General features: G+C 40.0%; 1 protein-coding gene across 3 annotated transcripts in view; it reads left to right on the top strand.

The window, feature by feature from the left end:
* Mfsd14b (major facilitator superfamily domain containing 14B) overlaps positions 1 to 15,818 on the top strand; it is a 70,060-nt gene that overhangs the window by 14,703 nt on the left and 39,539 nt on the right. For all 3 annotated transcript variants that reach the window (XM_074052441.1, XM_074052443.1, XM_074052442.1), the window contains exon 2: positions 13,717 to 13,812. In XM_074052441.1, coding sequence (XP_073908542.1) covers positions 13,717 to 13,812 — 96 coding nt within the window. The remainder of the gene's footprint in view (positions 1 to 13,716; positions 13,813 to 15,818) is intronic.

The following is a 15,818-nucleotide window of genomic DNA, read 5'->3' as shown; positions in this document are numbered from 1 at the left end:
AGATCCTCCCACTCAGCTCCCAAGTAGATAGGTTACAGGCATGAACCACCAGTGACAGGCTCTGTCTCTCTTTTTGCTTACTGGCAACTGTGAGGTGAGCAGCCTGCTCTTACATGGTCCCACCATGATGTATTGCCTCACCACAGGCCACAAAGCAACAGGCCATCTGACCATGGACTGAAACCTCCTCTAAAACTATGATCAAAAATAAACCCTTCTTCATTTTCAATTGGTTGTCTTAGGTGTTTTGTCACAGTAATGGAAAGGTAACAGTCCCAAGCATTTCAGATTAGGGATTCTCAACCTGTACTTGTTATTGATCTTTCACAGTGGCGGTTTTCGTATTTTCAGTGTTGAAGAGTGTATATGCAGTTGCTGGTACATTCTGTTAACTATAGCCCCATTCTGACTACTCTTAGGATACCTTATACTGCCTAAAGGAAGATTATAACTTTTCTTAGAAGTTGATCTATATCTCAAGATCTTCAACTGAACTGAAAGATTACATTATAGTAAGAGTTATTTCCTTTATTTTTAAGTTAAGATTACATAAAGATCGCTTTATTATTAACCCCCCCCCCCAAGTAAAGCATCTTATCTAGATTTTACTTTAAAAGAACTATAATTTTTTTGTCTAGGACTGATAATGACACTGCCATTTCCCCCTTAAAAAAAATTCCCATCTCATGACAAGCAGCTAATTCATTCTCTAACTGAAGTGGCCATATTGTCTGTCCTGTAGCCTTGGCCACCCTGTAGATGAGTGCAGACTGTGGCAGGGAGGAGGAACAGCTAGACATGTTAGGGAAAGTGACTGTCCTTTTGCTTCTGTACTGGCAAGTTGCTGGTGTTGGCTGTGTTCTTTGATCTTTGGGTTGGGATCATGTGTAGGACAATTGGGAATGGCTTCCAATCTTATCTTTTTCCAGCAGACAGCAGATGATCTGATTGAGAAAAGCCAGGTGCCCTCGTTCATCTGAACTGCTCAGGTCACCATGTCGCCTCCTAATCAGGTTGCTGCAGTGGAGATGCCTGCATATGTATATGCTAACTCTATTGTGGAGAATCTGGCTCCATAAGAAAAGTGACATACTGTGATGGATAATGGTGCACACTCTGAACTGCGTGACCGTCATGGTGGAATGCCAGCTCAGACATTGTATGAATTGGGCATGTTAGTTAAACTCTCTGCATCTGAGGTTGGTCATCTGTCAAATGGGGATAATAACAGTTCCTATCTCAAAAGGTTGTAGTGAGGATAAAGTGACAGTAAATATGATGTGTTTCAATTAGGGCCTGGCATGATGTCTGTTACTACTACCGTTCCAGGTTAACTTTGCCTGCACACTGCTCAGTGGCTTGCATAATTTTCTGCTAGTCTGTGTCACTGTTCATCACATGTGTATTTCCATTTATAATGGTACAGTCCATGAAATGCGAGCAGGAACCATTTCTTCTGTTGCTAACCATCATATCCTCCCATTCCTCTGCGTCTCTCTTATACTAAGTAGAATTCAACAAATATGTGCTGAATATTCACTTCCAGGTGAATATTTTTATTGTGAAAGAATGTTGGTAGAGATAGAATTTTTTTTTTTTTTTTTTGGCAGTACTGGGGTTTGGACTCAAGGCTTTATACTTGCTAAGCAGGCACCTACTGCTTGAGTCACTCTGCCAGACCTTTTTTGCGTTTGATATTTTTGAGATAGGGTCTTACGAACTGTTTTATTGGGCTGGCCTCAAACCTCAGAGATCCTCCTGATCTCTGCCTCCCAAGTAACTAGGATTACAGGTGTGAGCCACATGGCCTGGCAGAGACAAAAAATATTTATAGAAATAATTCTTGACATCTTGGTTTGCTTAAGTTGCTTAAGTAGTGGTTGGTAAATTGTTAATTTGAAAAGTTGTGAAAAGTGGTTATTTTAAAAGTATTTAATGAATGCTTAGTCTGCCCCAATGTGACAGACATGTCATTCATTCAACTATTTTAATATAGTGCTGAGAAAATTGTTGTAGAAAAGTTAATTCATCTGGAAAGATAACCAGTAAAATGGTTTTTCCTTCTTTTATTTCAGTAGTCTTATTAAGTAGGAAGAAGAAAAAAGGCTTCAGGTATAATCATTGGTTTGGGTTTTTAGAACCATTTATGTTCTTTATGTTGTGTTTATATTAAAAAGTTTTCAGACACACTTTTGTGTGTGAAGAGCATTTTTTTAGCCAGATAGATATGGATGATATGAGGCAAAAAGTAGTAAATGTGTGAATTATTAAAATACTGATAGCTCAAAGAAAAATATACTTCTCATATGTAGCTTCAGTAGTAGTGCAGAAATGACTGAATCTTGGGGCAGCTTTTTCGACTGTGGAGTTCAGTTTTCAACAATTAGAATATATTTTTAACTATTAGAAGTGCAAGAGCGCCAGCAATTTTTGCAGTTATATTCTTGGTTCCCTACTTATTTATAAAAACCAAGCTCAACTATTTCATTTTTCTCCCCCCACCCTCCACCGGGGATTTAACTCAGGGCTTCACACTTTACTCCTCCACTTGAGCAACTTCCCCCAGACCCCAAATACATCATTTTTAATAGGTTGTCATTGTGCAAAATGCTTGTACATGGTATGTTTGAGAATGAGGGGATTTGTTACTGCACATAGTAGGAACTCTCAGAATAGTGAGCTGAGCTCAACAGCTTAGTGGTGTCACCAAGGTCCTGGACACATTATATTCTTATTTGTTGCATTTCCTGGTGTGCTGCTGCCCCTCCCCCCCACCACCCTCGCATGCCCTACACACTGCTGGGGATTGAACTCAGGTCACTTTGTAACTTGAGCTGTGCTGCCATTCTTTGTGTTTTTTTTCTATTTTGGGGGGAGGGGGCCGGTTGAGTTGATTTCCAGATAAGATCTCAGACTGGCCTTGAGCCATGATCTCCTACCTCTGCCTTCTGAGTAGCTAGGACCACAGGCATGCTCCACCACACCATACCAGGCTTGTTTTTGAGATAGGATCCCGCTAACTTTTTGTCCAGACTGACGTCTAACTGCAATCCTCCTGCCTCTGCCTCCGGAGCAGTGGGACATGTGCTGGCTTTTGATCTTCAGGATTGGCCCCTGGTGGGCTCAAGATGACTGAGCAATACTAGGTATCATCCTTAACACAACAATGCTCCCAAACTGGAAGCAGTAATGTTTTGTTATGTTGTCCCTTGAATAGTGAAGAAACATCCAGAAGCCCTTCCACATGTTTGCTTTCATTGTCTGATTGCCGTAATTAGGCCATGTGGCTCATTCCTGTCTTCAGTCATGGAATCCTCTTGGCTGAGTTGGCTGGATCTTGGGAACTCTCCAGCCTCCTAAGAAGGTGACCACAGCAGCATCACTACACAGTTGGGAAATCTGAACAGCACTGGGAATGGGTTGGCAAGTATCTCCTGGGCACCACAGCCAGTCATCTTTTACTGCTGTTACGCCTATTATATGCTGAGCTCAGAGTATGTTTAGAGAAACACCATTAGATTGTGCCTTCCAGAAGTGTGTGCAGTATAAGAGGAGCATACGGGCTTAAGGAGACAGAAGCTGCCGGGATGTGACAGTGCTTACAGAAGTCAGGGAATGTGAGCCATGTCAGTTATCATGCTGAATATCTCTTTGTATTCTGTTTATTCATATTCCAACTTCTCTATAAGACTCAATAGTAAAAGTCCAGTCTCTACTACATTACATTTAGCTTTCATACCTTGACAATTTCAGACTTTCCTTGTTTTTGATGACCCTGACAGTTTTGACAGTTTTTCAGGTATTTCATAGAAGGTTCTTCAGTTGGAATTCTTTTTCTCATTAGAATGGGACTGTGGGTTTGGAGGAAGAGTCCTACAGAGGCTTTCATTACATCATCAGTGGTACATTTCATTGTTGGTGCTAACTTTGATCATATGCTGATGTAGTTGGTCAAGCTTCTCTACTATAAAGTTATCCCCCCACCCCCACCCCATTTGCTGTTCTTTGGAAGGAAATAACTGTGTGCAGCCCACACTTGGAACAAGAAGTTATACTCCACTTCCTTAGGCCAGAGGGTCTACATAAATTATTTGTAATGGCCCCATATAAATAGATTTGTCTGTTCTTCTTTATGTTTACTTATTTAGTCATTTTATCAGTAGTCTGGGATGTTTTACATTTTGGGTTTTGCTGAAATTGTTCAAACTTTGGGGCCAGGCATGGTGGCTCAAATATGTAATCCCAGTTACTTGGGAGGTAGAGGTAGAAGGACATAGTCAAAGGTCAGCCCAGGCAAAAACTAGAGACCCTATCTGAAAAAGCAAACAAAATAAAAAGGGCTAGAGGCATGTCTCAAGAGGCCCTGGGTTCAAACTGCCAAAAAAATTTTTTTGGTTCCAATAAGCTGAGTATGGTGGAACATGCCACCTACTCAGTAGGTAGAAATCGGGAGGATCGTGGTTCCAAGCCCGCTTGGGCAAAATATTAGTAAGACTCAAGCTTATCAAATAAGCCAGGTGTGGTGATGTGTATCTGTAATCCATGCTACACGGGAGACATTGGTAGGAGACCGTAGGAGACCAGCTGAGGCCAGCCCTGGGAAAAACAAACGCTTAAGACCTTATCCAGAAAGAATTAAGCAAAAAAAGGGGAGGCTGTCAGTGAGCTCAAGTAGGAGGGCATCTGCCTAGCAAGTAGAAGACCCTGAGTCCAATGCCCACTACTGCCAAAAAGAAATTTTTGGTCAAGCTTTGGCCCTTGAGAGCTTTTTGACATGTAGACTACCCCTTGCCCGCTTTGAGTAGCACTTATATTCTGGCACTACATGATTCTCTGGGCTCCTTATGTATGGTTTTTGTCCCAGTCTCAGAATTAGCCATTTCTCTAAGGAACCCTAGTCCATTTTGTTGGAGAATTATACTTGAAACCAAGACCTCATGCTAGATGTGCTTATTGCTGTTGAGTTTTGGGGGGTATCAATGCTTTTAGGCTCTCTTAGCTGACAGAGTAAGGAAATATTTGTGTGTATAATACACATAATTAGGAATATTTCAAGATGTGACCATCTATGTCAAGCTACAAAAGCCTTCACAAGGGTGTCTCCAGCTCTAATCTGTTATCACATGGGCCATTCAAACTGAGTTTCGTTAGTTCTTTGTATCTTCCACTCTCCAGCAGTGAGAAAACTGCCTGTCACCATTAGCGTCCATTTACTTACTTGTTTGACTCCAGTAAACAGGTGTAGTGGTTTCATAATTGTTACCCCGAGTCCCTCTGGGGAACAAGTTTGTTGACTACAGCATGGTGCTTCAGCCTACAGACTCCATTTATTCTTCAGATTACTTGGTGCTTCCACCACCCCCTTTTATGAGGTTATTTTATGGATTTTAATATAATTGTTTTCTTTCCTTTTTGTCACATTCTGTATTCCATTCTGGATTCCTTAACCTGGGTTTTTTCTTTATTTTTATTGGAAACTTGAAGTTCAAAATTTCAGTGAGTTATTCCAAGTTAACTGCAATTTGGAACAAAGCCAGGGAAAGGCAGCAGTGTTTCAAACCTAATCCACTTGAGATGGAGTTCTTTTCTCTGAGGCCACGTGGATTAGTCGAATTTTTTTGTTTGTTTGTTTGGCAGTGCTGGGTTTGAACTCAGGGTCTGACGCTTGCCAGGTGGGTGCTCTACCACTTGAGCAGCCCTTTTTTTATGATGGATATTTTTGAGATAGCATCTCGTGAACTATTTGCCTGGACTGGCTCTGAACCACCAGTGTCTTTCTCCCCATCCTAAGTCCTCAAAGAAAGAAGGAAAAGCAGAGTCCTTTAATTTAGCCTAGAGGAAATGCCATGGGCATCCAAAGGCCCCAGTTCCCCACTCACTACTCCGCCATTTCTTTGCCTAAGAAAGATGGAGCAGGATCCCCTGACAAGCAAGTGAGATATCCCTGGAGTTCTGGAAATCCTCATAATTGCTAAGGGATAAATCCATGGATTAGATTTATCTACTTTAATCTTCAAAACCATCCATGAACTTGACACTGTCATCACCCACACTTTCCAAATTGCTTGTATCACACGAGAAAGCCAGGGTCCCAAAATCTTGTACTTTTCATCTCTGAATTTTGCAGGCCACAGACTCATTTGTTTAATTTCCTCACCTATAAGTTCTGGTAATTTTTATCTCCAGTTTGTAGATAAGGAGTTCAGGCACACGGAGTACATTATTTTGTCCAAGTTACAAGTTAGGCTTTGGTCCAATCAGACTCAGGCTTATATTAACCAGCCTGTCATATGAATCTGTGGAGCCATCTCCCTCTAGGACACAACCCCTCCAGTGGCATCCCTCCGTGGGGAGCTCAGTGACAAACTCATTTACACCAGACATAGAGACTCACCCCCTTGCGCTATCTGTAAAACACACCACAGCCTGTAGGCTGGAAAATGGAGATACCTGTCCCCTGACTGCTCACCCCAACTTCCTTCATGTCACAGATGGCCCTCTGACTGCCTGCTCCCTCCATCACCTCCTCAGAACTCACCTCTGTCCATGCAGGACTTGAGGACACCAAGTCCACCCCACAGCAGTCTTCTTACTCGGAGATAAAAAAACAGGAACTGTGGGAACTATTGCTTCTAAATGTATTTTAGGAATTAGCATGTGAAGGGTCTGAGAAGTCCTGTTGATTTCGAGAAACATAGTGTCATTTTGGTATGCAGATCTGTTTCACAGCCTAAAAAAAAATCTCTTGGACTCCACCTGTTTTAACCCTGCTCCAAAACTCCTAGCAACTACTAATATGCTTACCATCTCTGTAGTTTTGCCTTTTCCAGAATGTCATATTAATATTATCACACACTAGTCTAGACTTGGTTCTTTTACTTAGCAGTGTGCATGTAAGAGCCATTCAGCAATCACATTACTCTTAATTTGCATTTTAAATGGCAATGACATGTTGAACATATCTGCCATCAGTATTATCATCTTTGGGTGAGGAACCTATTTGGATCCTATCCTCTCCCCTTTTTGAGCAGTTTTGGGGAGGGGTTATGATCTAATTTAATAAGAACGCTGAGATAGGACAGTCTTAGGATTGGTCCTTGATTTAGCATTAAGTGCCCAGGGTCTTTTCATTTCCAGTGTTTTTTTTGTCTCAAGATGGCTGCCACGGGTTAGTCTTCACACACTTAACAACATCCAGAAGCAGAAAAAGAATCTCTTCTCTTTTTTTTTCCCCCACTATGTTTTTTTTTTTTAATTGGGGTGTATTCACATGCCATAAAAAGTATGTAATTTTATTGTTTTGAGTATATTCACAATATAATAATCTAATTCCAGATCATTTCTGTCTCCCTAAAGTGAACCCTAGTACCCACATCTTTTCCACACTACACCCCCAGGACCTTTGCAGATTTCTGTCTTTTCTTTTCCCTTCCTTCCTTCCTTTTTGCCTTTCCCTTCTTTCCTTTCCTCTTTTCTTTCTTTTTTGGCAGTACTGAGGCATGAACTCAGGACCTTGGCAAGCAAAGTGTCTCCAGTTATTGCCCGGACTCAGACCTTGATCCTCCTACTCCCACCTTCCGAATAGCTGGGACTGTAAGCATGAGCCACCACACCTATCTTCCTTTGCCCTATTATCTTCTGGAAGTTTCTAGTTTTTCATTTTATTTCTAGGTCTGTGATCTGTTTTGAGTTGCTTATATTTATTGTGGTAAATGTACATAACATAAAAGTCACATTTTAACCATTTTAAGTGTGTAGTGCAGTGGTACTAAATAAATTCACACCATTGTACACTGTAGCTATTAAACAGTAATCACCCAGCTTGTCATTATTGCACTTGTCATGTCTCGGAAGTTGATTACTCTAGGTACCTCGTGTACCTAGTGCCTTTTTTGTGAGTGCTGTGTTTCACTTAGCTTGGTTTCTTCAGGGTTCATCATGTGATAACATGTCAGAATTTCCTTTTAAGGATGAGTAACGCTCCATCGATGTATATGTCACGTTTCCTCTGTCCGTTCACCCGTCAGTGGACGCTCAGGTTGCTTTCTACATTTGGGTTATTGTGAATAATGCCACTGTAAATGTGGGTGTCTAACACTCTGTTCAAGTTCCTACATTCTTTGGGGAATATATCCAGAAGTGACGTTGCTGTATCATCTGGTAATTATATGTTTAATTTTTTTCAGGAACTGCCACTTTTTCCCACGGCTGCTGTACAATTTTTTATTCTACAACCATTCTAATTTTTCCACATCCTTGCTAGCACTTTTATTTTCTGATTTTTTTTTCTTTTTTTGAGATCTTTTTCTTTTTTTGGTGGGACTAGAGTTTGAACTTAGGGTTTCATAAGCAGATGCTCTACTGCTTGAGCCACACCTCCAGTCCATTTTACTCTGATTATTTTGGAGATGGGGTCTTGCTAATTATTTGCCTGTGCTAGGCTCCAATTGTGGTCCTCCCAATCTCATCCTCCCAAGTAGCTAGGATTACAGGTGTGAGCTACCAGTGCCTGGTTTTGAAATTGGATCTTGCTGTGTAGCCTAGCCTGGCCTGGAAATTGTGATCCTCTTGCCCTAGTGTTCTGAGTGTGGAATTACAGGTATGTGCTACCATACCCAGCTTTTGTTTTTGTTTTTGTTTTTTGATCATAAATGCTGTGGTCTGAATATGGCTTCCAAAATTTATGTGTTGGAAACTTAATCTCCAAGGCAATGGTGTTGGAAACTGGGGGCCTTTGGGAAGGTGTTAAAGTCAGGAGGGCTCTGCCATTGTGAACAAATAAATGCCTGTATAAAATGGGTTTGTGGGAGTGGGTTCACTCTCTTGCCCTTCTGCCATGTGAAGATGCCCCCCTCCTTTTGGGCTGTACTGGGTTTTGAACTCAGGGCCTTGAGCTTGCTAAGCAGGTACTCTACCACTTGAGTCATGTCCTCAGCCCCTGCCATGTGAAGATGTAGTAAGAAGGCCTTTACCAAATGCCAACAGCTTGCTGTTGGACTTCCAGCCTCCAGAATTGAAGAATATTTGTATTCTTTATAAATTACCCAGTCTCAGGTATTCTGTCATAGCACAACTATGAGCTGTCATAATCAGTGTGAAGTGGTATGACATTATGTTTTCATCTATATTTCCCTAATGATTACTTAGGTTAAGCATCTTTTCATGTACTTTATTGGCCATTTGTGTTTCTCTTAGCTGGCACATGGCATGAGCATGTAGTCCCAGCTATTTGGGAGGCTGAGGCAGGAGTATCACTTGAGCCCAGGAGTTTAAGGCCAGCCTGAGGAAGGTAGTGAGACTCCACCCCATCCTTGTCTCCATATCAAAACAATTATAAAATCTATATTTCTCCTTGGGCATATCTCTTTAAGTCCTTTACTCCTTTTTTGATTTGGTTGTGAGGTTTGTTTTGTTTGTTTGTTTTTCTTTCAGTATTTGAATTGTAGGAGGTTTTTGGTATTCTGGATATTTTGTACCTCTGTTTTGAATGGGATTTCTTTTTCTGATAGTTTGTTGTTCATGTATGGAAGCACTACAGATATTTGTGTGTTGACATTGTATCTTGCCACTTTATTGAGTCTGTTCATTCTAACAGTTGTTTTGGTGGCGTATTTTATGTTTTCTATATATATGATCATGCCTGCAAACGGGCAGTTTAAGTTACTTTCCAGTTTGGATGCCTTTTCTTTCTTTCTCTTACCTGAGGTTTTTCTTCTCTAGCAATAATATTTCCTCAGTTACAGATTTTCAGTGCTTACTGTTACTAATCATGAGTAGTATAGGAACAGTCTTCTACATGAAGTGCTAGGGACTGTGGCTTTTATTCACCTGGCAGCTCCAGGAAGCTGGAGAAACCTTCATCAGGTTAAAACAGATGCAGCTTGTACCCTGGAGCACCCAGCTGCTGTACACAAGTATAAAGCTGCAGCTGCTCTGGGTCTTTCTGTTTGGGGTTTATGTTCAAAACCAGGGGGCTCTTAATCAAAGTGGATGTCTCATCATCATTTATCACAGCAACTTCCTTTCCTTTGATGTCAGCTGCTTTTAAGAAAGATAAAGGAGGAGAATGCTCTTTTTGAGGTCTATAACATGACTTAGATATATGGCTCGTGTGTGTTTAAAATTGTGGCGAAATGCACATAACACAAAATTTACCCTTTTAACCATTTTTAAATATGTGATTCAGAGGTGTTAAGCTCTTTCACATTGTCGCGCAACCAATCTCCAGGACTTTTTCACCTTGCAGAACTGAAGCTATCCATTAAGCAACTTCTTTTTTCCCCTTCAAGCAGCAGCAGCCTTTCCCTCAGCCCCTGGCCACCACCCTTCTTTCTGTTCCCATGAGTTTGACTACTTCAGATAGCTCATGTAAGTGGAACCACATAGTACTTGTCTTTTTGTAACTGGCTTATATTGCTTAGGATAATGTTCCCAAGGCTCATTCATGTAGTAGCACGCTCTACATGCTTATATATGAAGTCAGGTGACACCTTCCTCCCACCCTCCCCTAGCACCACTGACACTGGGAACTGTTTGTGTTTTTTAAGTCTGTCCTTCAAAATGTATCTCAAAATAATTGTTGCCTTTTCTCACCATAAATGTCCGTCATACATCTACTCATTAAAATAAAATAAAGATAATAGAAAAATGAAGTTTTTATGAAAAAGAATATATTCTTTCATCTCAATTTTTTTTGACAGGCTTGGAATTTGAACTCGGGCTTTGTGCTTGCAAAGCAGGCACTCTTCTCTACGGCTTGAACTTGCAGTTCATTTTGTTCTCATTATTTTGGAGAAGGGGTGTTGTGAGCCATTTGCCTGGGCTGGCCTAGAACCTCGATCCTCCTGGTCTCAGCCTCCCAAATAACTAGGATTACACCTGGCTTCCAAATGTTTTATTGATTTGCAATGTGGTGAGAGATGAGATGTGAGAGCTGCAAAAGGGACCTCATAAAAAGTCTTGAAAGAGTTTCATCTTTGTAACAAAGGCAAAGGGGAAGGTTTGTATCAGTTAATAATTGCTACCCTAAAACTTAGTGGCTTAAATCAGTACTATTGATAACAGTTTTGGGGGGTGGCAGTTTGGATGGAATTCGGATGGAGCTTCTGCAGTTCGGAAGTTAGTCATCTTCAGGCTTGATATCCTGTGTCTGGCAGTTGGTGGTGGCTCTTTAAACTGGTTGGTCAGTAGGCCTTAATAGGAAGAACCTCGTTTGCCCTCAGCCTCCTGGCTAGAAGAGATTTCTCCACATGGTGGTCTTTAAGTACAAGAGGTCTAGGTTCACAAGCCTGTGTTGTCACTTCCCCTGTCACTTCTGTTGGTTAGAACAAGTTGTTGAGCCATCCCAGATCTAGGGAAGCAGAAAAATAGACCTCCTCCTTTTCTTCCTTTTTTTTTTTTTTTTTTTTTTTTTTTGTGGTGCTGGGGATCAAGCCAGGACTTCACTCATGCTAAGCACACATTCTACCACTGTACTGTATCCCAGGACCAAGACTTCACCTTGTGATGGAATTGGCAGCAAAGTTTTATTGTGAAAATGTGCAACAGAGATGGGAGGAACTCATACATAGCTTAATTTTTGCAGTCTTCCTCAGCTATGTTGGGTGAGATTTGTATTTTCAGAAAGATCAGAGTGTATTGTCAACAGAGATTGAGGGGAAAAGGAGTTAAGACAGGGTGGAGGCCATTGCGGTGATCAGTAGAAAAGGTGGCAGTGACATTGTCACACAGTCTTCATCCTCTGCTTCTTGGAATTGGGATGTCTGAAGACATTCTGTACTGATTTATGAAAAGACAAAAATGGACTGAAGAGACAATTGACCTAGAGAGGCTGCCATGGATCAGGCTCAATAAAAATAGTTGACCAGGTGTGGTGGCTCATGCCTGTAATCCTAGCTACTCAGGAGGCAGAAATTAGGAGGGTCACAGTTCTGAGCCAGCCTGAGGCAAATAGTTTGCAAGACCCCATCTCAAAAAACCCTGTCACAAAAAATTGGGCTGGTGGAGTGGCTCAAGGTGAAAGCCCTGAGTTGAAGCCCCAGAACTTAAGGTGTAGACCCTGAGTTCAACCCTGCCCCCCAGAAAGGTTAATTTTTTATAGTCTTTCTAATAGTTCAGCTAATTCAAAGAAAAAACGTTTGGGATGTACTGGCCACCAGGAGCGCAGGAAGAAATTGAATGAAGGCAGATTTATGTTTGTTATGGCAGTTCAATTAAAGTAATTTATCCAGAGGTGAGAGTAAAGAATGTATGTATTTCAGAGGAGATGTTTGTTAGGGGGGTACATTGACTTATGCCTGTAGTACCAGCTGCATGGGAGGTAGAGATCAGGAGGATTGCATTTTGAGCTGGCCCAGGCAAAAAGTTAGCACGATCCCCCATCTCAATGAATGACCCAGGCATGGTGGAATCAATTGGTTTGCAATATGGTTTGGATACCTGTAGGATTTTTCACTCAAATAGGAAATTGTTAGTTTTTTTTTTTTCTTTCTTAGTACTTAATTGAATACTATTTAGCAGTTAAAAATTTGCCCATTGCTCTAGAACTTAAGTATTCATATGTATATGCAGTTTTTGTAACTTAGTGTTCTATATTTTGTATAGCTTATATTGAAAATAAATTGCTTTGAAATTTCTTTACACAAAGGTGATGCTGAGTAGTTATCTCAGTAATCCTTTGTTGACACTTTGAGGTTAGCTATAAATGAATCAAATTGATACATACTCTGATTTCCAGTTCACAATTTATACCCAGTTTTTTAAGTTGATATTTTATGTGTCTTTGCAATGCCAGTACCATTTTCCCAGCATTACAGTAGCGATTATTTTATTGACATTTATTAAAGTACTGCTAAGTATAAATTTCAGTTTCCTGAGATCAAATGTTCTTGCTTCTTTTCCTGTAGATGAAGGGCCAAAAACAGGGAATGTTAGTTTCTAAACAGTGGTGTATTATATGAGTGCCAGTTTTGAAGGAATGCCAGAGAAATGATAAATTATATAAAGCCTAAGTTAAACCCATATTTGCAAGAATTTTTTATAAGTAGTATCTTTGTCATTGGTCTTCCCAACTTAAAAAGCAATCTATGATGGAGGGTTTTTTGTTTTGTTTTGTTTTGTTTTGTTTTATGATAGAGGTTTTTACATATGGACAGAAGAACGTAACTCCCCCTTCCATGTGCTGCTCATTCATCTTCATTAACTACCACTTTGCACCCTTCTCTCTTCATCTGCTGCTGCTCCTACTTCTGCTTCATTTTATTATCCGTTCTTACTATTTGATATAACTTATACGTCACAATGAGTATAACTCTACTGTCATCTAATGCCCCCTCCCATTTTCACATTCTGTGATCATGTCAAAGTTACCATTTTTCCACTTAGTTTTAGTCAAAACTTAAAGATTACTTGTTGCTTTGGTTAATAGTTCTTAAATTTCTTTTAATCTACATACTATGTAGTTTTCACCCCCCCCCTCCTTACCCATACCATTTCTTTGTTGAAGAAATGGGGCAATTCACTCCAAACTTTTTTCTGTATTCTGAGTTTCACTGTTTAAAATGGGAGATTGGTAAAAAGACATTGCCCTGAAAGAAGTTCTTTTTCCATTCATCTAATATTTTGGTCCAAAATTTATTTTATATTTTTCTGTAGCATTTTAAGACAGTGAGTTTCTTATATCTCTACTATTTTTCAACTAGCTTTCTTTCTTTTTAGCTACAAGGCTTTGGCCGGCCAAGAGTTTATCACGCTGCTGTCGTCATCTTCCTTGAATTCTTTGCGTGGGGCCTGTTGACAACTCCAATGTTGACTGTAAGTATTACAACTGAGGGCAAGAGAGCTTGTGCATACATCTCCATGTTTATATGTCTGTGTATGTGTTTGGGAGTAGCTCTGGATAGTAATTTAAGACTGTGTTCAAAAGGAAAGGAAACCTAAAACTTGAAAGTGTTTGATGTGCCCAGTGTAGAGGAGATAATAAAGTAATCATAAACTGACAGAGGTCATTATGGGAAGGTGACCAGGCAGTAGTGAAGAGGTCTGGTAGAGAGGAACCAATTCAGGTTGCAATACACATGTGCATGGAAGCAATGCTAGGAATCTCTCCGTATAGCTATCTTTATCTCAAGCTAGCAAAAATGCTATGTCTTTCTTATCATCTCTTATGTTTTCTCTTCAACAAAATTGGAGATGAGGACAAACTAGGTTCTGCCTGGAAGAGAAGGGGGTTGGGGGAAGAGAAAAGGGGCAGAAGCAGGGGGGAGAGATGGCCCAACAATGTATACATATATAAATAAATGTATAAACAATTTTTTTTAAAAAGACTTCATTTTGACTGTTTTCATGATTTAATATGAACCACCTGCAAGAAAACACCCAATTAAATTTTCCCAGGTAGCACTGCACTGCCATGGAACCAGAGTCTTAGGTGAACTGTATATATTTAGGAAAGTCTTTTAGATATCCTATAGGAAATACAAAGTATTATTGAAATTTGTCTTCTTTCTGTGGATATTAGTGACCTTTGACTTAGGACATAGTAAGTAGGAGATTGATAAGTACTTTGTAACAGCTGAGAATAATAAATGTAAGGATATCCACATTTTTGGTTTTATAGCTTATCTACCACCATTTCTTCAGACCCAATAATGAGTTTCTTAGTAAGAACTTAAATGTTTAATATGTGGTGTGGTTAAAGGGAAAACAAGTACTGACGAAAAGATTGGAGGGCAGATTTTAGGTGCCTACTAATTATTTAACACTTAATTTTAATAAAGATAATTTAAATTACCCTGTCAGTTGTTTTTAAAAATCATTGGAGGTTAACTCTTCCCAGAGAATTCCTTTTGGTACAGGTAATCTTTGTTCCCCAGTTAGGTTTAGAGAACTCAGAGGGTGGATATTAGCCAGTTAACCTTACATAAGACTTTGCTATTGAACTTTTAGAGTTTTTAAGTCCTTTGACACATTTAAAATGCATTCTTATTAATTAAAATTATAACTGGGATGGAGTATTGAACTTAAAAAATTGCCTGCGTCTCTGACCCTCTTTTATTCTTTCTTGTTGTCCTATCTTGTTCTTTGTAGTGCTTTACTGTAGTGATTAGTTATTTGTTAGTGAGGAGAAATGACCCTCGTTTTAAGTTCATGAGCTCTGACCTTTTGTCACTTAGAGCCTTGTGTAGCCTGGAACCTAGCTGGTGCTTAATAACTATTTTCTTTTAACAAATAATGTGTATTGCAGGCACACACATGTATCTTCAAGTAAATGTTTCTCTGAGTCACATTTTAGTATGAATATAGACACACCAAGAAATTGGGTTAAAATAAACCTAACATAAATTACTGTCTTAACATTTTCAAGTGTAGTTCATTCACAATGTTGGCAGTTGCTACCACTGTCTCCAGAACTCTTTTTATTTTTTTAAGGAAGTTGGCGGGTACTGGGTTTCAAACTTAGGACCTTATGCCTGCTAGACAGACCCCCAGCCCTTTCCACTTTAGTTATTTTTCAAATAAGTTCTCATATTTGTGCAAGTTGCCCTGGACCAATCCTCTATTTTTGCTTCCTGTGTAGCTGAGATGACAGGCGAGTACCACCACACCCAGTTTTTATTGGTTGAAATGGGCTCTTGCTAAGTTTTTGCCTGGTCTGCCCTCAAACTGTGATTCTCCTGATGTACACCTACTGAGTAGCTAGGATTATAGGTGTGAACCACTGCACTCTTTGTCTTATAAAAATAAAACCTTATACCCATTGATCAATAATTCCCTACTTTCCTCCCTTGGCATCCATCACTCTCCTGTCTGTTTCTGTG

The sequence above is a fragment of the Castor canadensis genome, chromosome 13 (genome assembly GCF_047511655.1).
Source record: "Castor canadensis chromosome 13, mCasCan1.hap1v2, whole genome shotgun sequence".
Taxonomy (NCBI): Eukaryota; Metazoa; Chordata; class Mammalia; order Rodentia; family Castoridae; genus Castor; species Castor canadensis.
The sequence above is the reverse complement of the archived record's forward strand: the minus strand, read 5'-3'. Positions and strand labels throughout refer to the sequence as shown.